The 22,504-nt window shown below is 45.6% G+C and overlaps 3 protein-coding genes and 1 long non-coding RNA gene across 8 annotated transcripts; all 4 read left to right on the top strand.

Annotated features, from left to right (window-relative positions):
• The first annotated feature begins 522 nt into the window (after nt 1-522).
• LOC123190481 (uncharacterized) lies at nt 523-5,642 on the top strand. 5 transcript variants are annotated; one of them, XR_006496362.1, is made up of 4 exons: nt 523-1,712; nt 2,136-2,289; nt 3,097-3,356; nt 3,441-5,642. It is a non-coding gene; the product is annotated as an uncharacterized lncRNA (long non-coding RNA). The 5 variants fall into 5 exon arrangements; XR_006496364.1 differs by having other exon boundaries at nt 523-1,178; nt 1,624-1,712; nt 3,097-5,642; XR_006496365.1 differs by having other exon boundaries at nt 523-1,178; nt 1,649-1,712; nt 3,097-5,642.
• A 3,624-nt stretch (nt 5,643-9,266) lies between these two features.
• On the top strand, nt 9,267-12,913 carry LOC123190480 (peroxisomal (S)-2-hydroxy-acid oxidase GLO3). Its single transcript, XM_044603129.1, has 12 exons — nt 9,267-9,489; nt 9,914-10,057; nt 10,791-10,915; nt 11,003-11,049; nt 11,143-11,220; nt 11,334-11,458; nt 11,580-11,646; nt 11,769-11,831; nt 11,932-12,001; nt 12,097-12,197; nt 12,338-12,442; nt 12,532-12,913. Coding segments are annotated over exons 1-12 (1,110 nt in total). The 5' UTR covers nt 9,267-9,487; the 3' UTR covers nt 12,715-12,913.
• A 1,964-nt stretch (nt 12,914-14,877) lies between these two features.
• On the top strand, nt 14,878-17,752 carry LOC123190484 (signal recognition particle 14 kDa protein). The gene is made up of 4 exons (XM_044603131.1): nt 14,878-15,048; nt 15,318-15,411; nt 15,508-15,617; nt 17,252-17,752. Exons 1-4 carry the CDS (start codon nt 15,046-15,048, stop codon nt 17,435-17,437), a joined length of 393 nt encoding a protein of 130 aa, XP_044459066.1. The 5' UTR covers nt 14,878-15,045; the 3' UTR covers nt 17,438-17,752.
• A 501-nt stretch (nt 17,753-18,253) lies between these two features.
• On the top strand, nt 18,254-21,256 carry LOC123190483 (aminomethyltransferase, mitochondrial). The gene is made up of 3 exons (XM_044603130.1): nt 18,254-19,014; nt 20,038-20,156; nt 20,520-21,256. The coding sequence occupies exons 1-3, from the start codon at nt 18,436-18,438 to the stop codon at nt 21,064-21,066; spliced, it is 1,245 nt and encodes a 414-aa protein (XP_044459065.1). The 5' UTR covers nt 18,254-18,435; the 3' UTR covers nt 21,067-21,256.
• The last annotated feature ends 1,248 nt before the right edge of the window (nt 21,257-22,504 follow it).

Here is a 22,504-nt window from a genome sequence, read left to right on the forward strand (position 1 = left end):
TCATGGTAAATAGCCAACTAGAGCAAGGCCGCTAGGTTGGACTTCGCTGTTCATGACCCACTGCAATTCAAATATTTTTTGTGTGTGCCTAGGGTGAGTTAAAATGTTATTATCCACTACCCCTATAAAAGCACGAGAGGCGGAGATCCCGAACATCTTCACCGTTCAGACCATCAAATCCTACGCTTCACGTTGCTTCGATGTTTAACACTAACCATGTTTAGCCACACTTAATTGCCTCACGCTGCCACCAGCGACGTCAAAAAGAACAACCGCTGCCCGCTGCCCACGCGCGCACGTTCGCACGTCTCTCACCCCAACCTACTCGCTCCCGAGAAAAATCATCCCCAGTCCCCACCCGGCCTCGACTCGGCCTCCTCTTCTATGCCTCTCGGCCCGATAATCCTACATCCACTTAAAGCTACGAAGACCTCTTACGTAACCTTCCAATCATAAATAGCCACGTCGCTGATTACGTAAACTACGTAACATCCTCTACGTAGGTGTAGCATCGCTCCTCTCGGCCTCTCGCCTTCTACACGGCCGCCCGCCACACGCCGCCTGCCCACCACTTGCCCCCCACCGCTTCGAGGGCTAGCCTCCCCGCATCCCCCTTCGTTCCCGTCCCCGGTTGGGCCGCACGAGTGCCGCCACCACACCATCAGGGGACACCGCGGGAGTGCAGCCATCGCACCGCCAGGGTACGCCGCGCGTGCCGGTGATGCATGAGCCGCCGCTGGTGCTGCGCCGATTGCCGCTTTCGACGATGCAGGAGCCACTCAATCCGACGAGGACGCGAGGCGCCTTCCGCATCTGAAACTTCCGTAATGTGCTCCTCCACTCCGCTTCTAACATGTCGTTCGTCCCTGGCTCCCAGTGATATCCCTGCTCGAGGAACTCCTCTGCCTCATCAGATGTAGAGTTAAGAGTTCTTCCATCTGCCCTCACCTCGCGACCTCTCCCCACGACCTACCACGCTCCCCCTGGATTGGATCCATCATCCATGTGCTTATTGGTGATTCCAGGCTGTTGTGTGTGTATTTGGTGATGTCTTGTTACCCTTTGGGGGACAACTTTTTAGTTTCAGAAGAATTGGGGTGCCGCTGAGTAGCAGGAAACTGCAATTCGAGAAATATTACCGTGGTTGGGGCGCTTCTAATGGTGGTTACAACAGCGAGGTTCAGATCGACTGCCTAAGCTTACCTTTGTGCGATCTATCAATTTTTTTCTCTATAGATGATGCCTATATTTGTAATCCCCATAGACTTCCTTTTGCAAAATGTTTGTATCGTTCATTTATGTTAGTTCATCCTGTACCTGCTGTAATTTGTTACTGAGTTGAAGGGATTGCAATGTACAAAATGATACTTTTGCCAAGCATCTAGGAGAGAATCAACTTGTATGAAATTTTTAGCATTTACTTCTGGAGAAAATTTTAGTTAGCAAGTGCGGGTAAATATGATGTGATAGGATAGGCCTCCTGCCACGCAGCCTCTTTTGCAGAGAAAATGACAGTGTGATTAGTAATGAATGGTACAAGGTTCCGAAATTGACATGATATTGTGTTTAAATTTTCTTTACTTGATCATGTTACTTATGGGCGATTGCCATATTTTGACTTAGGTTCCTGATTTCCTCACTTCTCCAGAGGCGAAGGCTATTGTTCATGCGCCAATGTGAAGGTACCACTGCTTTTCAATGCAAATGTGAAGGTACAACTTCTAGCCAATGTGAATTCAATATTATGTTTATTTTCTTAAAGCAATACTGGTATCCATGTTAGTACATATCATTTTATCTTTCCCTTTTGTACATTATTTCTTTTAGACTTTATTAGGACTGCTTAAATATTCAAGATTTCCTTTCAGTCTTCTTTGGATTTAGGTGGATATTTGTTCGCAGGCTTAAATATCTTCCAATTGGTTGCGTTTTTCAATTTTTTTCATTGCACACGAGAAAATAGTAACAATTTGAATTTTTTACCTTATTTACAGTTCACTCATGCAAGCTTATTTCACTAGAAATACAAATGAGTAATCAAGAAGACAGAGTTGCTCTTATGGTATATTCATGATGAACATATATATTTCTAGGTTATAGCCAATTCCAATGGTTTCTTGGTTCTTGAATGACAGGCTTTCAAACCTTTTTGCATGGTTTATTTAAGTTTTGTGTGCTCAAACCAATTACATTCAGTGAAGGAAGATCTTAATGAGGAGTCGAACGTGCAGCCCATCAACATCATTGTGACAAACTCTGAGCCTGGCGCTACCATCAACAACCAAATTTGTATGTATTCCTCATTTTTTAAGTCATCATGTATTTTACCTACTTGCCTGCTCTATTCTGCAAGGGACATTCGATTTTTTTTGTAGCATTTCATCTGTGTACTCGCGAGCGCATCCATGCCGCTTTTAATGCTGAAACATTAAAAAGTTATTTTACACCTCCTATGTACCTGCAAGCTCATTCTTCTTATTTGATAACATAGCAACTTGTTGCTCTGTTGATGGGCATTTTCTTTTTGGAGGTCCAGCAAACTTGATTACCTCTTCTATTTGATAATATACTTGCAGCTCCAAGGTCTTCACAGCTCTTTTAACTCATGTATATGTGTTCTGTGAAGAGGTAGCTAAAGTTTAGTACATTCAGAAGTTAAGCTCCTGATTTGCATTCATTTCTACTACATCAACGTAATTTTGGAATAGATAGCTCATGAGTGCCAAAAAGATGAGGTTGAATTTGGTTATCCAGAACATGATTTGGTCTTCTTATTGATAGCAAGGTGAACCTCAAGAAAAAATGTTTTATAGTGGACGTGGAATATTTGTGTGGCCTTTTTCCTGAGTGACTTTCGGGTTATGTAGAGATTTTTAGATATTTTTTCCTCGGTCAGATTTTGTGTGAGATGCCCTTTATCTAATGTGTACCTTTAATTCTATCTTATGTTGTTAGATGCTAATTTTGTGTAATAGTTTTCGACTGCAAGATCACCATAACGAGGCAGCTATCTTGATTTCATGTGTGTTCTTTCGGCACAAATGTACAATGTAACTTTTCATAATAATGATTCCATGCATCGTTGGTACCTTTTAGCATGCTTTTGGAGTTGAGAGATGATTTCCTGGTGGATTTGGCGGTGGTGATGCTATAGGTTCAACGATGTGGGTGCTAGAAGAAGTGCAACTCTTATCAACAGCGAAAGTCTACTCTTGACAAAGGCCATGGTTGGTAGCTGGATCCAAAACGCAAAGAATAAAGGTTTATTTTCCTGGATCTCCTATGTCGCAGCTGATACTATTGTGTTATGTTGAAGTTTTATTTTCACTGCTTCCCTTCATCATGTGTGAGCTGAGGTACATTTCACTTCCACCCCCTTCTATGCTCAATACTCTTTCTAAATCTAACAGGGTTCTTACCTGGAGTCTATATGTATGTAGGATTTTTGATTGGGAGGGGGCCAGTGTTTGATTAATTTATAGAATGGTCAAACATTTCAAGGATGTCTGTTCCAATTAATTTCTAGAATGCTCTGAGAGACATAGATGGAAATTGCAATTCTTTACTGTCATTGTACATTATGTAGATATATATATTTCACAAATCTCTGGTCGAATGTTTGATCAGGGTTGAGACTCCATCTCCTTTTGTTTTCTCATCTAACATTTTTGCTTTTAAAACACAGAAACTTGGCAAGAATAATTGAGATGCACATCCGATTGTGTCAGCGGATTGTTCCCTGATTATATGGACCTAACGGATTCATCTGTAATAATGATGCGGAAAGTAGTCATACTCAGGAACCTAAAAGAAAAGTAGTCTCTTCCTGAACCATTCATGCAGTCATGGATGATGCTATGATGCATGTTCCTGCTTGATATAAATCAGTTTGCATGCTCTTTTATTTTTATATACGGCCCTGTATTGTAGTAGTACAAGTATGTCTTAATCCTTTTGTTTTATTTATCAATTTTTTATCCAGGGATACAATTTACTTCTACTCTCATTATTTTAAAGCTTATCTATTTCCATGGCTCTACAGTTCCTTTGGAATTCGTAAACAATCTGAGCAGCTAAAATAAAGTGGATGTTGATTCTCAATAGTAAGGACCCATTTCCGAAATATTAGTTGACGTGAATCATCTTATGGTCCGCATATGCATGTAACAGTATCATGGTAAGCTAGCTGTACCAGCACCGATTACTTCCTTGACAATCTTTATGTGGATCTCCTTGTGAAACAATATTTGTTAGTGGCGTCCCTTATTCATATTATGTTCTTTGTAGAATTTTATGTTGCAAACTGAACAAGAATAGATGACAACAGGACAGGAACCAAAATATATCGACACGTAGCTTTGTTTTTGTTGAGTCACATGTTTGAAAAACAACTGAATTGTTCAAATTTAACAGAGTTGTTTCTGTACTGCTTTTTTTACCGACCATTTTCTATAGAACGTCTTTCTCTAACCCTTAGTTTTTTATTGGAATATACTGGAGTTATATTGGAAGCCACCTTTTGCTTTGGTAATTTCATGAAGTTCAGATTTTGATTTATCACTGTTCAACATATTCGGTGTAGCAAGGGTTATGATGGGACACTGACGGGAGTGACATCATGTGAGTTCTTAGTGTGGTCAAACGTGCTAACGTGCTCCTCAACTTTAGCCTTGTGGTGTGGACGCTAACGTGGCCGCCGTAACGGCCACCACTTGTGGAAAATGCAACGGACGTCGAGAGATGCTCTTTACCCTTCCACTGCTTTCTGAACGTCGATGACCATCACTCTCCCTTTTAGCGCATATTTCGTTGTCTCTTCTTTTCCGCTCTCAATCCTTGGATTTTGTTCACCATCACCCCTAATTTGGATCGCGGATGACTCGAGCGAGCTTATAAACTTGGCCAAGAGTATCCTGTGGCATGCTGATGAAATGAGCCGACTTTAATCGCACAATCCGTTTTGTGACTTGGGATATGCTAATGATTCAGATTAGTAAGTTTCTTATCCTAATTCCAAGATTGATTATTTAGGACTCAGATCAAACCATCCTTACAAGTTCAGGGATTGCAAAAAACTTTACTCAAAAAATTCCAAAGATTATACGTGCATTGCACGTTTATGTTACTAGTTTATTTATAGTGAACATTTTTACTTCGTGATAATTAAATATATTCCATCCATCTAAACATATAGGATGATAATTTGTTTTTAAAGTTTCTTTGACCATTCGTAAAATTAATAATATATGAGATGTATCATATAAAACGTATGTCTTTGAAAATTTCTTTCACATACGATTTGATGGTATACTTTTTTGTAACACACACATCACATATTTGTTGCACTAACTCGTGGTCAAAGGGAACCTCAAAAGATGTATTATACCCTATATATTTGAATGGAGGGAGTATGATTTTTTATATACATCATTAAATAAATTATTCTTAATATTATTTGGTATAATAAGCGTAATGAACAATGGAAACACTCTCATGTATATTAGATAATATTGTTGTAGGCTTCCAATATTTGTCACTAGAAATATATTTTCTAGCAATAAGTAGAATTTCTAGTTTTATACAAAAAAATGCATTTAGTTCAGGATGTTTAAGAAATTTTGTTGTTACAATAGTTCCAATCAAATTATATGTTTGTACGCATCATTTTTCATAGGATTGCTAGATATCTACAAAACCTGATAGAGTGTTTTTAGACTGTATGTATCTTGCAAGTACATTGCCAAAGGTTTCTAGAGTACGAGAATATCAAGATTTTATGAGAATAAATGGGCACTTCTAGATTATAAGAAATGTCAACTACTAGATACTTCTCAAATTCAAATTTCTATAAAATTGTTGTGTTGTTCGCTAGATTTTATATTGATTATTTTTAAAAGAAACAATGCAACGCGTGAAAGTTGTCTGCCTATTACAGAAATAGTGGATACTTGGGCTCTCATCAACTCACTTGATACTAATTTTAAACAAACCCAACTATTAATTAACTACTTTCAAATTCTCATATTGCGAGAAAGTACATCAAATCAGGAAATACAGACACTAGTGGTGAAGCTAGACGAAAATTGTTGGAGGGGGTGAAAGATAAATCATCAATGTTGGGGGGGGGGGGGGGGGGAGGGGGTTGCAAATGGTAAAAAAAATCTAATCTAAGACCTCGCAAAAAATATCTTCATGGCTTGATCCAAGGCGTGGCCCCCCCCCCCCCCCCCTCCCTAAGATGTACATGGCTCCGCCTCTAACCGGCACAAAAATGAGAACAAAGATTAGTGATACAAAATGCTACATCAAGGTTAGTCGAAATCATCATCTTGAGCTTCAACTTGTACATTTCAACGTTCCACCATGAATTCGATGAAGATATTGTAGCGGACCAAACCTACACAAGCTAACCTTGATGATTTTGGAGGAAAAAATACTCATGAACCTCCCACGCCAAACATGCAAATAATATCCTACTTAATATCTACATGCACTTAATATACTTCTAAATTAATGTGCATTGCACGTATATATTGACTAGTGAAAATGGGGGGTCCATATGAGTTCAACCGACTTTGACTTCATATTGAGCCATAATCTAAGAGGTACCTTTCAGATACTCGGATTTGCTCCCTTCAACCATGGAAAGCAGAGACACATATTCATGGAGGATTCTAAGGCCTACTCCACTGCGCGACCCTATTCTGTCCGGCCCCGTCCGTTTGGGGTAAAACGGACAAACAAGGCGGCTCAGCGCGCGACGGCCTGAATCCATCTTGTCCGTTTTGTGTCTGAGCCGACCCATTTCGAGCGTAAACTTGCATCGGGTTTGGGTCGCGACGGACACCAAACGGACGCGCGCCTCGTCCGCGCCGGGGCCGCGTGGCAGGTGGCCACCTACCTCCCACCCGCCCACATCAATGCCCACGAGCGGGCGGCCCCACCTATCATCCGCACATCGAAAGGTCGCCGTCCTTCTTTAAGTGAGAAGCGTGGACGGGTCATCGTCCACACTGCCCCACGCCGCCGCGGCTCGGTGAAGAAGGAGGAGTCCGTGTCGCCATCGCCACCACGTCGGGCCCCGCGCCGCCCGCGTTCTTCATCGCGCCCACGGCCGCCGGCGAGCGCGACCGGCACTACATCGAGGCGGCCGTCTGCCGCCGTTATTGGGAGACAAGGACGCCGCTACCCTGGAGCGACGTCCACCTCCCCAATAACTGGCACTTGTCGGCCGACCGCGTGCCGATCCCGCCCGTCCCGCAGAGCGGCCGTGCGTGCCACCAGGAGATCGAACGCCGCCGCCTCCTCCTCCCGGACGACCTCTACTACGACGAGAGGTACGCCGCTGACTCGACATTGTGGGACACGTGGCTCCGTGATGAGCACGACGTGCGGCGGGCGTCGTTCTTCACCGGCACATCGACGGGGCCGCGGCGACCACGTGAGCCCCGAGCGGCTCCCCAGGCGCGCGGGCGTACACGGGTGCGCGACCTGACGCCCACGCCGTCGCCGTCGCCATCTCCATCGCCACCCCCACCTCCTCGCATGACGGCGGAGGAGGAGGCCTGGCTCATGATGCGTGTGCTGAAGCACTCCATGCACACGCATGACGAGCGCCAATTGGCAGACCTCGAGGCGACGATGGCCCTCTCCGCGGCCGGCGATGTTGCCATCCCCGAGCTAGAGATGGCGCCTCGGGAGGAGGTGGTGGAGGAGCTGCCGATGGCCGCGTTCCACCCTGACCTGGTGGCCAGGGGTGGAGCTGGTCGTGCTCCGCTGAGCAGATGGCGGCCGTCCTGGGGGCCGTGAACTGGTGCCCCACGCCGTCGCGGTCGCCGGAGCGGGAGGCCTCGCCTCGGGAGGAAGTGGTGCAGGCACCACCGGCCACCTTGCAGCCCGCCGCCCCCATGCACCACGGACCACCGGCCCACCCGTGGACGCCAGCGGAATACGTCGACCTCGTCAGCGACGACGACGACACCGGCGGCCAGTGAAGACGGCGACGGCCACGGCATCGACGGGCGCGGCAGGAGCGCGCGGGAGGCTTTTTTTATTTTGGTTTTATGTTAATTATGAACCGGGTCGTTTAAGTGGACTGATAAACTGGGCCGTTTTGTGGCCGTAACCCCTATATATATGTTTTATGTTTTTTTAACTGCGTTTATTTAATTTTTTAGTCATTTGATTTAAGTTTTTAATTTTTTTATTCACGTCCACCTCGAACAGGTTTTGGGTGCGGCCGCGCGTTGGGCGCACCCACGATCCATCAGACAAACGCGGACGGCGCCTTAAAGGGACAAAATCCGGCTAAACCGGACGTTCATTTAGGGTCGCGCGGTGAAGATGGCCTAAGTCTCACACCACCTCTCCAACCCCTATATAAGGAGGCCAAGGTCCCTACAAAAAAAGAGAGGTTTAACAAGGCAAACTCCACAGAATGGCCGTTTTGGTTCTGGGGAGCATATGCTCTCGGATGAATAATAAATTTTAAAATAATAGTAAATAAATACTAAAAATTCTGATTTTTCTTTTGTGCCGATGTTCATGTTAGTGTGAAAACCGTGCTTGACAATTTTCATGCGAAACGGGATATCAGTGCTTTACCGATGAAAAAAACAAAATCAAGCGTAACATTTAGCATACAGACTCGTTCTTTTTCTGCACAGGTCAAAATGCTTAAAGTTTCTTTCTAAATTTTTGCAAATGGCATTTGAGTGTGACAATAAACATGTCTTTTTTTTTAAAAAAAAGCAACATTTGCACAAAATCATTTTTGGTGCGTGACAAGAGCCGAATTGGATTTCTGAAGCTCCACAACTTATGAGAGCCACAAGTTGAAGTCGTAAATCCTATCCCCATCAGTCTAGTGCATCTCGCCTAGTTTCGTCCACCATAGTGCAGCTATCCAACTCATGAGATTCCCATATTTGTAACCTACATCGTACTCTAACTCCATATAAAAATTGTCACTTTGGCACAACTTGTTTGTAAAAATGGAATCTATTCATCCCTAATAAAAATTTATAGAGAATGAGGCATATCTCAAGGGATTGATACCAGTATCCTATTCCACCATCTCAGCCTGCAAAAAACACTTCATGCTAACAAAAGACTAATAATAATACAAAAGCTGATCACGTTTACATGCTAGAATCTGCTTTAAGTACGTAGGTATAATGACACAAACAATACCATCATTATCTTCCTTCCATTATTGATTTTTTTAAATACCATTTTTGAACATGCCTCTGAGCTATAGATGGGCTGCCTCATCAGAAGGAGTTCAGAACAGTGACACCAGTCTCACCACCAAACCACATTCATTTGCTGAAAAAAAGCCTTTAAATACCACACCCCGGTGACACCACGGGTGACGGGACCTCCTCCCCTGTTCCGCTTCCGCTCCAGGACACGGACGAGCCGCCGTCGCGCAGCCCTCCTCGTGCACGCAGCCTGCCTCCGTTCATCGCTCCTCCCCCTTCGAGCCATGTGAGTCCTACTGGTTCCTTTCCTCTCATTTCCCTTGGATTACCCGCCTCGTTCCTCTTTCTTGTGATCTCTCGGGATGATTTTGCGCTTCTTTCTCGGCCGTCCGTCGGATCGTTTTGCTTTCGATTTTTCAGCACTGATTCGAAAGTAACATCTCGAACTACTGATACCGAATCAGGAACCCATGGATAGATTCTGCAGCTAATCAACTCCTCCTCGGATAGATCGGCCTCCTCGTTTCTTCGTGCTGTTCTTGCCTTTGTTGATTCATCTCTGTCAAATTATCTGTGCGAGAGCGGTCTTCAGTTTATTCATGGTGTACTGTCTTTGAGACAAAAAGCAGAGGATCTGCTTGACTGCTTGCTGTGTTCATAAAGGCATGGACAGATTGAACTGGGGACTAATAATGAGATTGTTCGAGCAGGGGCATGGAGATGATCACGAATGTGTCCGAGTACGAGAGGCTGGCCAAGGAGAAGCTGCCCAAGATGGTGTACGACTACTACGCCTCCGGCGCAGAGGATCAGTGGACGCTCAACGAGAACAGGGAGGCCTTCTCCAGAATCCTGTAAGCTATCCTCCAAAGTAGCAGGTCTCATGCTTTTAGCCGTATCTATTTATTGTATTTTCAACTTCTGTGCTGTGTCTATTTGGTAGTATATGCTGCTAGATGAACTGTGCTTGTTTTTATTGGCATCAGCAACTAATAATTCAGAAAAAAGTAAGGCGGTAGAAAGAGCTTCAGCATTAGTTTTTTGCAAGGATGACATAAACTTCTTTTACAATGTATAATGGCAAGTGTCGGCGTCAATCGAAACTTTTTGCGTTATTAAAATAATAAAATCTTTGGAGATGGCGTAGGATAAGTCTCAGATGAACCCTTGTGGAAAAATTTACAACCCCACTGTTATGAGTACAAGTTTAGTCCTGACAGGCTGCGCGTAGGTGATTGGTTTGCATTTTGATTAGTATATAAGTAGATGGCAGCAGACCTGGACAAATAATATTGGATCTCATGGCATTGAGTAGAGGACAAGGGATCAGACGAGTCTTGTTGTCATATGTGGTTCTGATGGTCAAAGTAGATGACAATTTCGTCAGGAACTCTCAGAGAGGATAAATGACATCATCATACATACATACATGCATGGGCAGAAGTGCCCCTGTTGAAAATAGCTCATCAAAATTCAAACTTCTACCTTTTGGGTGGGACTTGGAGAATTTTTGGGCATGGACTAGAGATGCCCTAAGGATCATACGCATCTATCTTATTGTAGACTTTGATTTCAATTTGGTTTCAGGTTCCGACCACGCGTACTGATTGATGTGTCCCATATCAACATGGCCACAAATATCTTGGGCTTCGACGTCTCCATGCCGATCATGATCGCTCCCACGGCCATGCAGAAAATGGCTCACCCTGAAGGTTAATTCAAACAAATTTGCAGTCACCATCTCCTTGCTATTTCCAGAGCAATGTTCTCATAGAGAAGTTTATCTGCCATATATGCAGGAGAGCTTGCTACTGCAAGAGCAGCGGCATCTGCAGGGACCATAATGGTTTGGAAGATCACCTGACTCTTGTAGCAGCTTTGATCTTTCCCAATAATTACTGTGCTGATGCTAGCTTTATATGGTTTATGCTTTTTTCAGACATTGTCTTCATGGGCTACTTCTAGTGTGGAAAGGGTTAACTCAGTAGGACCCGGGATTCGTTTCTTCCAGCTTTATGTATGTGTCATCTTCAGCCTCACAAACTATGAGACTAATAATAACATGTGAAAATTGTTTCTTGTTCTTTAACCTGACCAACTGACCAAGGCGTGGATCATTGTCTTCGTCAGGTTTACAAGGACAGGAATATAGTTCGGCAACTCGTGAAAAGGGCTGAAATGGCGGGGTTCAAGGCGATCGCCCTCACCGTCGATACTCCAAGGCTCGGCCGCAGGGAAGCTGATATCAAGAACAGGTCCAAATCCAACAGATGTGCACATTATCATGCCAATTTACTCAATAAATGGTCTATTCCATTTTACTAGGAACTGCACAATCTGCACCCTGAAATCTGAATTTATGATTACTTTTGACAGGTTCAACTTGCCTCCACATCTAGTGCTGGAGAACTTTGCGGCGCTGGACCTCGGCAAGATGGACAAGGTTAATTGCCTGACAACCAAGCCAATCGTATCGCAGAAATCGCCTAAGTAGAATGTTTTTTTAGAGAGCCTAAGTAGAATGTTATTATCAGACATCTTACCATGTCCTTTGTGTCTTGCCAGACAGATGATTCTGGGCTGGCTTCCTATGTTGCTAGCCAAGTCGACCAATCTCTTTGTTGGGAGGTACTTTTTTTTCCTCTATTTTTTTAATTTAAAATGCTGTTGGAAGGTATCGTAGCACCTACTGAATGGAATAATGAACACTGATGATGCACAAATGCAGGACGTCAAGTGGCTGCAGACAATTACCTCGTTGCCGATCTTGGTGAAAGGTGTCATGACTGCAGAAGACAGTAAGTTTTTTCAGCACGCCTCCGTTCCCAAAATGCTGCATCTCTTTTTGCTATGGCGGCATATCAGTCCATCAAGAAACTTGTGCAAAATGCAGCTAGGATTGCCATCGAGTACGGCGCGGCCGGCATCATCGTGTCCAACCATGGCGCTCGGCAGCTGGACTATGTCCCTGCAACCATCAGCTGCCTGGAAGAGGTATGTGTGCCAACCAGTCGCAAGCCGCACCTGTAGTACTACGAGAAGGAATATGGGAAACTGCAGATAAAGTTCAGGAAGCTTCAGTAAAAAAAATCTTCATGCATGCATATTGACCAAAAGTGTGTAAAAAAAATCAGGTGGTCAGAGAGGCGAAGGGACGGCTGCCGGTGTTCCTGGACGGCGGCGTCCGGCGTGGCACCGACGTGTTCAAGGCGCTGGCACTCGGAGCCGCGGGAGTGTTCGTAAGTACAGACACACTCGATCTGCGTGTTTCTTTCTTGGCCGGCGATGCTGACGCTTGCTCGATGTGTGGGTTTGGTGTGGCGTGCAGATCGGTAGGCCGGTGCTGTACTCGCTGGCGGTGGACGGCGAGGCGGGGGTGCGGAAGGTGCTGCAGATGCTGCGGGACGAGCTGGAGCTGGCCATGGCGCTCAGCGGGTGCCCGTCGCTCCGGGACATCACCCGCGCCCACGTCGTCACCGACGGCGACAGGATCCGCCGCGCACGCCTCTAGATTGGGAGGCGCGCTGCATCCGGCCTACTAGTAGTACGTCTACTTGTGCGCGCGCGCTGGTCGATTTGAGATGCCGCTCGTTCTTGCGCCTCCATTTGATCGATCGATGTATCGGGCAATAAATTCGTAGAAATAAAGATTGGAGAAGGCTGCATGCGTTCTCGTGTAGTCTGCCGGCGAAATGCTGTCGATCACGTTCTGATTTTGGCGACTACTCCCTGTCTGTCGTGTTTTTTTTTTCACCAATACACAAAGCTTGCGTACCATTTTTTATTAATAAAAAAAATAAGAAAAAGTTTAGATAATGATACAACACATGACTCGAATGCAGGAGGCGTGAACATGGCGTTCGGAGCATATAAAACATGGAATGCTCAGCCCAAATAGAGAAAAACACGGCTAAACTCGCCGCCCCAGGACGCAGCCCAAACCAAACCAATAAGACGACCAACATCTCGAAATCCACCATCGAGGACTCCACGACCAACAAGACGACGCCTTCATGAGAAGAATGACGCCACGGCGCCGTCGTCGTCCGATCTGAAAAAAAAGAGACCTAGAGTTTTCCCTGACGCTCGAAGAAAGGCACATATAGAAACCATGGCATCGCCTCCAGTAAGGGAACGACACCCGTAGGTGTCGCCGCTGCCAGCATTGAAAGGTCGAGCAAGGATTTCGGCCTGGCCGAGTCTAAGCAATCCCATGCCGTCGGGGCAAAATCCGAAGATGAGGAAGTCTGACCGTAGGCCGGAACCACCACTACATGAAGAGGAGCTACCGGAAGAACGAGCTGCAGGACAGGTAGATGGGCAGATGGGCACGGAGGTGTTTCGTATTGTTATCATTTTGAAAAGCGTCCCTAGCAAAAGGCTATAATTGAGCCCTATATGCCTACTCAAACTGAGTTAAAAAATATGGTTCCTAGCCGAACTCTCAAATTTAGCTCCCTAAAACATTTTTCTCACATAAATTTGAACATAGATATCACAAGTCCATTCAAACTACATTGCATAATACAGATTAAAACTTGTCGATTCGAACAAAATAAAAACTTAAAAAAACTAATCTTCTTCCTCGATTCAAACTTAAACTATGTGTTGGCGTCAGAGTCGTTTTCGCCCAGGATTTTCTCCCAGTCCACGGGTGCATGGGCTGGAGCCATTGGACGAAAGATCGATTACTTCCAGTGTCCTCTCCCCCCCCCCCCTCCTTGGGTGTCACTGAAGGATCGGGAGGAGGCGAGCCAGTGAGTGCTCGGGGCTGTTGTGCGCATAAAATCACAAGCGGTGAACCCCGACAGCTAGATCTGGCCATTTGGTGGGAGTCAGGGGTTGCGATGGTCGATTGGGAGTGCCGACGTGGCTGCAGTGCTGGTGGATTTGGGCGACACCCGAGTGAGCCCAACCCGAAATCAAGCTTCAAAGTCCCAAGATTGCATTTTAAGTGCTTACGTGTGAAAGCCCAACACAAAAATCTAAAAAAAGATAGAAGTCCGAGCCTAAGCCCCATTTGAATTACCTTTTGGGTTGCAAACAAGGCCCGAGCCCGCCTCATGAGACAAGCCCGACCCGGCCCAACTTAGTTATTCAACTTTTCAAGCCTAATCTTCTAACAAACTCTCACCTTTAAAATCTCATTCTCTTGCCCAAATATTGCTAAACATGTTTGGTATAGTCAATGACATAAGAAGGAATAGTATACTCTTCGGTTTTATTTACTCTGTATATTATAGCTTTATCATAAGTCAAACTTTCTATGTTTTGATCAAATTTATAAAAAAAAATATCATTAACTTTTACGATACCAAAGATTCCTCACGGAATATATTTTCACATCATATATATCTGTTAATGTAAATGTTTATGGTTTGATCAAATTTTATATTTTTTGATTTAAAACACAATAAATACGGAGAATAAAAAAAAGAGTGTCATGCTTATCCCGTTCAGCCCAAGCCCAAGGAACCGAATCACGGCGTTTCTGCCTCTCTTCCCAAGTTTTTTTTTTGACGGTCCTCTCTTCCAAGTCGGCGTCACCGTTTCCCGTCGAAAAAAAAAGTCGGCGTCACCGTTCCGTCATCCAGTCCAAGGCTGCCTTCACAAGTTCACAGCCCCTGCCGTCCCACCCGGCCACCTTATCCGTCAGATCTCTCCCGTCCCGTGATCTCCCCCGTCCGTCCTCCCACAATACCCCACCCTCCCCTCTCCCCCTCCCCCTCCCCCATCTCCGACCCGAACCCCAGCGGCGGAGCCGACGAAGAGGAGAGCAAGGCTCGGCGGACAAGGGGAAGACCTCCGCTCCCCCGGCGATCGCGAGGCCACCCTCCTCAAGATGGTAATCCCCTGCCCGATGCTCTGTTCCTCCGATCCGCGCCGTGTTTCATGCCCGTCCCGCCGAGAATCGCGATCTGGCGAGAAGAGCTCGGCGGAGAACCAGATCTCCCGGTGTTTTCGCCCTAGAATTTGGAACCGATCCGGCCGCTTCCACCAGTCCCGGGCGTCGCGTAGTTCAGATCGATGGTGGAAAACTGAGCGGAAACTCCGCCCTGCTTTGTCGAACTGGTTCTGACCATGTCTACTCGCGGCATTGCGTGGTCTGTGCAGGTGCTGATGCAGGCAGATCCGTTCCTGAGCGAGCTGACCAACATGTACGAGCGGAGCACGGAGAAGGGCTCCGTGTGGGTCACCATGAAGCGATGTGAGTCCTCTTCCCTTACGGCTCGTTCGTGTGGTTTGGGTTGTGGATTTGATGGGTTCAGCAAGTCTGATGTGACGAGTTGTTTGATGTGTGCAGCGTCGATGAAGTGTCAGGCTAGGTTGAAGAAGATGGCGAGTAAGGGGGAGCCTGTCGAGTACCGGTGCCTTGTCCGCGCCTCCGATGGCAAGAGGAACATCTCCACCTCGGTACTATTCACTTTCTTCCTGCTGCTGGTTCGGCATTATGGCTGTGAGATGTGTTTTGCATTGATTCTGTACCTGGTGGTAATCAGGCCGCTGTTAGTCATTGTCATTAGCCCCTGTTCTGCTAGGATTGTGAATCATAGATCAGACATTTGCATATTTCCTCTGGATATGAAGTGAAACAACTCGGGTTTGCACACATGCTGATAGAATGTTTGTTGGTTGTTACTTCGAGGTGAGGATGGTTTGTTCGTATTGAGAAATTGATAGGTAGGTAAATCAACAGAATTACCTGAATATGTAGAGAGGATACACTGTATATATGATCATTGTGTCATATCGCGATCATCCCAGTGCTGGGGGATATGCAGTAACTTTGAGTAGCATAATGACAAGTATAAAGTTAGGACTGAAGCACTTATGTTTGGTACATTCTGATCATAGTGGTGCAAGTCTTTTATGCAGTAACCTCTCGTATTGCTACAGCTGTAGTTAAACTAATAGGGCAGTGGGGAGACGGGGCCATCACTAATGAGTTGTCCTGATTACCAATCTTATTACTGAATGGGAAAGAGTTAGAACTTACCAGTGTTAAGATGGTTCAGCAATTGGTGCAAATTTGAAGGATGGGACAGATTTTCTTGCTCTTGCCAAGTTTCAATTGCATGAACCAGTGACGACCCGCATTAATTGTTTCATCTTACATCAGTTGAACTCCATTTATCAAAGTGTATACAATCTATTTCCACTTTGCAAACACCTGAATGATATTTTCCCAAGATCATGTTGTAGCACCTCATGATATCACCTTATCTAGCTTTTGTGAAAGCCCTCATCAAGGAGCATTTACCATTGACAAGGATATGCATCGATGTGAACCCATGCATTTTTCTTTCCATGCATTTATGCTCTCCGATGAAACAATTGATTATGTGCATCTTTTTCCACAAGACACTGTTGCTGGCAATCTGTGCAAGTCTTAGTAATGAAATCACGGTCTATCTAAAAAAGGAGAATTGACATGTTAAGACTCCTAATTCCCATGACCTAAGTTTTGGTAACAGTTTTACTTCTCCTTTTAATTTTGATGGTTGAAGTGGTGATGTAAGGCGTCCCTATTTATGGCTACAAAACTGTTGTTTATTTCTGTTATCTTATATTTCCTTCATTTTCATGTAGAAGGGTTACTAGCTATCCTAATTAGTAATGATGTCTGCTGTCAATTTGGAAACATGCCTTCCCATTTCATATCCTGACAACACAAAACAAATACTCACATGAACTAATCTGTTTATCCTTGTGCATACCTATTTGGCCCCAGCCATATCAAATTTTTGCAACTCACCTAAGTAGGGGCATTTTTTCCGCCAAGTGCTTTAGCTTAGGGCTGGATAAATATGTGCACTTAGGGCTTATGGTAAATGTTCATGCTATATTTCTGATATGTTGGCAATACTATGAATATTTTCTGAAATGTCATCAGAGAACTGTAATCTGCAATATTGTTTTGGTTATGAGGACTGAGGACTTATTTTATTTTCATTTCATGGTGGCATTATTGAACATATCTGTCCTGGCACTTTCATTGCATTTCTGGACCAATCAGTGAATCTTACCGTGCTTGCCATGCCTTTCAGCTGTCTGCAAAGGAGTATCTGAAATTCCAAGCTTCATATGCCCTGGTTCTTAAAGCCCACATGCATGCTTTGAAGAAGAGGGAGAGGAAGGACAGGAAGAAGACGGTCGAGGCAGAGAAGATACCCGAGAAGGAACCGAAGAAGCAGAAGAAATCATCTTCGAAGAAGTCTGCAGGGTCTAAGTAGTGAGGTACATGCAGAATTTACCGAGACCTTTTTTGCCCACATGTGCGGTCAAGACGTTGTCACCTGTTTTACCCTTAATTCATGTCCGCGAGATGAAGCCTGTGAATACCTATATAGAGACGCGTCGTCGCCTGGCATTTTGAAGCAGCGTTTTGATCTGGTTGTAAGCCTCCCTGGATGGCATGGGCATGCTTTCTTGAACTGCTAGATCTGACCACCAAAAGTCTTAGTTCAGTTTGGAATGGTTCATCGGTTTGATGGTTTTAGGCCTATGATATGAATGAAGAATCTGTCGCTTGGTTGTTGGAAAGGCAATGCTGGTGTGTTTTTGTTTCGTGATCCCATGTCAAGTGGTTGCCAGAATATTGTTATTTGTGGGTTAGGTACGTTACCTCCCTCCTCTGCTGCTGAATCAATAACATGCATCTGAGCCTGGTCGGGCGCTGCCATCCTCCTATGTTTGTCTATAGTCTTGGATGCCGTATTTGCATGGCCTCAGCGCTGTTGCTTCCTGGCCAGTTGCCCTGCCATGATGCCAATGCGTACGCGGATCCTCGGAATGATTTTTTCGTTAGTCTCTGCCCAGTTTTGCCGTTCAGATCAGAATGGTTTTTATCTCAATCTGTCTGCGATTTGGACTGTTTTACCACTAGAAAGCAAGAATCTGTGAAGTGTTCTTTTTATGGACTCGCACACGATCTTTGCCCGGTGAGGGAGAGCCGTCACCATCCACCACCAAAGCCGGACAAAAACCCAACAAAAAATAATCCGAAAGCCAACAAGACGGGCACTGACGCGCCACTGATCGCTCACTGATCCATCATCACCAAACCCCCTCCGAGCTGAGCTCGCGCCGAGGCAGCGGCAGCCACCACCCACTCCCGATCCGCCGATCGCCTCCCCGTCGCCACCCACCACCACCCCTCAAAATCTCATCTTTTGTTTTCCCATCCCACTCCCCCACCACCACTCCCCCCTCTCAGCCCCACCCCGCCACGATGAGAGGCCTCCTCGCGTGCGCCACGCTGGCCCGCCGCGCCGCCGCCGCCTCCTCCACGGGCGGCGCCTCCACGGCCGCGCGCCGCCACCTCGCGGGCGCGGCGGAGGCGGCCGAGGCGGAGCTCAAGAAGACGGCGCTCTACGACTTCCACGTGGCGCACGGGGGCAAGATGGTGCCCTTCGCCGGCTGGAGCATGCCCATCCAGTACAAGGACACCATCATGGACTCCACCCTCAACTGCCGCGCCAACGGCAGCCTCTTCGACGTCTCCCACATGTGCGGCCTCAGCCTGCAGGGCAGCCAGGCCATCCCCTTCCTCGAGTCGCTCGTCGTCGCCGACGTCGCCGCCCTCAAGGACGGCACCGGCTCCCTCACCGTCTTCACCAACGACAAGGGAGGCGCCATCGACGACTCCGTCGTCACCAAGGTCAACGACCACCACGTCTACCTCGTCGTCAACGCCGGCTGCCGGGACAAGGACCTCGCCCACATCGGCGCCCACATGGAGGCCTTCCAGAAGAAGGGCGGCGACGTCAAGTGGCACGTCCACGACGAGCGCTCCCTCCTCGCCCTGCAGGTCAGCTGGCCCTTCCTTCTCTGCTCTCTTCATCTTGATTGGTTTTCTGAACTGTTTATGGTTAATTATTGATTTCTGCAATGGGTTGAAGATTCCCAAGGTTGGATACATATATTTATTTCTAGGATTAGCGAATGCTGTAGTATTTGGAGGAGCTACAAGGGTACTACCATAAATAAATGGCCCATTTCTGCCAGGAAAGGTTTTGGAATGTACATTATGATAGAGTGTTGACACATGGCGATTCGGTTCATTGTTTGTGAAATTGAGTTTCAATGTGATTAGTTCAGAGTAACATTTAGCTTTACTAGGGAAAAGACATTATTAGTATCATTGATGATGTCAGTTTATGGTTTGTTGTTCATATTGTATAGACTATGAGTTCAGCTAATATGGCAGAATTTTCTTTTGATGGTGTGCAGACGCCAAAATCTAGGGATTTTTTTTTCATCTTGCTGCTTGGTGAGATTTCTTGATTAGCAATTGTGCTTGCTTGGTCAAGTTTTGGCTTCTTAGTTCTTACAAGATGCAATGCTCTATCTGAATTCTGAGGTAGTAGTTGAGCAGGTTTGCGTGTCTTTTTCTCGGTTGGTGGACTCTCGAGCTAAAGTTTCTTATGTGGTTTCACTTTGATGTAATCCAGTGGTTCCTAGATTGGATTGTGACAGCAGACATTTCTCCTAATAGAAAAGGCAGTTGCTCCTGCCAGTTTTCGTCATAAGCACTATGAAATTATGAAAGCAGTTCATAACAACCCAATTCAAGTTTCAGCAAGAGGAGGATAAATGTTTGCACATCGATTCATAAAATAGAAATGACCTTCACAACGTAGGATTTTTATTCTCGATTGCGGGGGAAGTGATTTTCTATTCTGAACTTCTTGGCACTATTTGTGTGGTTTTGTTGAAGTATTAAATTTTACTTTTATGTCGATTATGTATATTTGATACTTCCCCAACATATGTACTATTTCCCGAATTTATACAAAGACATCATTGTAACTCTGTTCCTTGACATGAGCAGGGTCCTCTTGCTGCACCAACTCTCCAGTTGCTGACAAAGGAAGATTTGAGCAAAATGTACTTCAGTGATTTCAAGATGATTGACATCAACGGATCTGCTTGCTTCCTCACCAGAACTGGGTATAATCCTTTTCATCCATTATTATTACTTCCAGTTTCAATATTATGACTCGCTCCTTTCTTTAATACCAGGACAATTCCTTAAGAGCATCAGTACTAACTTTTTTACATTGACCAAGCATCACTTGTCCATCATAATTCATAAATACTGAAATCACTTTACTGTTCAATCTGGCATGCCAAAAGTGGGTCTATGGGATGTTATTTGGTTACTGTTGCTTAAAGGCAATCGATAAAGTGCCATCTTATTTTAGCTTTCAAATTCTATAGTGAAGCTTCTTACACCAGTCCTTTATGTGTCTATCAATTGATGATGTTGTTTTGAACAATTTGCTTCTGTCTCTGAAACTCTTCTCATTTCAGTTACACCGGCGAAGATGGATTTGAAATCTCCGTCCCATCTGAGAACGCGGTTGATCTCGCAAAGGCCCTCCTGGAGAAATCCGAGGGCAAGGTGAGGCTGACCGGCCTGGGCGCCCGCGACAGTCTCCGGCTGGAAGCTGGCCTCTGCTTGTACGGCAACGACATGGAGCAGCACATCACGCCGGTCGAGGCCGGCCTCTCATGGGCGATCGGCAAGCGGAGGAAGGCTGAGGGCGGCTTCCTGGGCGCGGAGGTGATCCTGAAGCAGCTCAAGGAAGGCCCCAAGATCCGGCGCGTGGGCATCTTCTCGCAGGGGCCACCCCCGCGGAGCCACAGCGAGATCGTGAGCGGCACGGGGGAGAACATCGGCGAGGTGACGAGCGGCGGGTTCAGCCCGTGCCTGAAGAAGAACATCGCCATGGGGTACGTGAAGAACGGCCTGCACAAGGCCGGGACCGAGTTCAAGGTGGTCGTCCGCGGCAAGCAGTACGACGCCGTGGTCACCAAGATGCCCTTCGTGCCCACCAAGTACTACAAGGCCCCTTAGGTTGTGTACAAAAGAGAAACAATGGATGCTCCATGGACTGCAAATTTTCTCTCGCGACTCTGCCATGGCGGCTTGTTCATGGCAGGCTGCCGCAGCTGTAACCTCTGTCGGGCTTCCTCTTACGGCTTGACATTTCTCCTCTATCCTTCTAATAATAATATATGCCGGTGCGTTGTTTGCTATCCCAGAAGCGATCATGTCATTTGTGCTGAGGCATAGATCTATCAGACATACCACGGACGAGCTTTCGACCTGTGGCCCTTTGAGATGTCATCTTATAAAGGTTAAGTGAACTACTCGTTTGTGGTAACCTTTCATCCATATTGCTAGTACTGTATTATCTAGGGGTCACTCTATACCTTTGTAAGGGCATCTCTAGCCGATCCCCTAAAAAATATTGATTCTAACACGACGTGCGTGGCACGTGCATACTTACTAGTTCTCTAAATTAAGTTGGCAAAGCGCGGAAGTTCGCAGCCAGCCCACTAGTCTAGCCCAGGTTGGTCTCGTTAAAGAGAACTGAGTAGCTCAGTTGGCAAGGCGCGGAATTTCGCAGCCAACCCACCAGAGTTCAAGTCTCGGCTTGAGCGTTTGATGCTCACGGAGTCTTCTTCTATAAAAGAATACCAACGGGCTAGTCACACCACTGATGCGAGTCAGCCACAGCGCTGATCGATGTGATGGCGACCTGGCAGCATAGGCGCTGCTTGCTTCACTGAAGAGAACGTTGCAGCCCTGATTAATTTGCAATGGGCTGTAGCTGAAGCAGAGTACTAGCAGAGAACGTTGCTGATGCACTACACCTGATTATGTAAGCTCTTGTGTTATGTGGCTGTGAGGTTCCTGCCGTCCAAGCCTGTTTGTTTTTGTTGTTGCAGCCCTGTAATGCATCTCTTCTAATTTCTGATGTAATCCTTTGGTGCATGATATTCTATATTGAATATAATTTGATTTTGTTTGATTCTGTGGTTGCAAATTCGTTGGAGAAAATTACCAAACTGATGGATCTTGCCATGATCAGGTTTATGCAAATTAAAGATTCAACTATCATAGGATACGCAAACAAAAGCTTTGGCAATCAGACTCACAACGTCCAAACTTACAAAAATACCAAGGCAAGACAGAACAATACGACTTCTCCGTAACAATTTGAAGATTGGCTCGCAACGCAAGTAGCGGCAAGAAAGAAGAGCAAGACTTCTTTTTCTAAAATAAGAAAGAACTAGACTTCTATAAGAAGATTTTCATAATCGTAGAAGGTCTAAATGCGATGAATATTACTGAATACAACCAAACAGTGCATCATAAAAAATAAGCATAATTTAACAGTACACCTTGCTGAACATCATCAAGTCCAAATCACATTAGGATAAACATAGTGTTGGGGAACGTAGTAATCTCAAAAAAAATTCTACGCACACGCAAGATCATGGTGATG

Source organism: Triticum aestivum, chromosome 2A, assembly GCF_018294505.1.
Source record: "Triticum aestivum cultivar Chinese Spring chromosome 2A, IWGSC CS RefSeq v2.1, whole genome shotgun sequence".
Lineage (NCBI taxonomy): Eukaryota > Viridiplantae > Streptophyta > Magnoliopsida > Poales > Poaceae > Triticum > Triticum aestivum.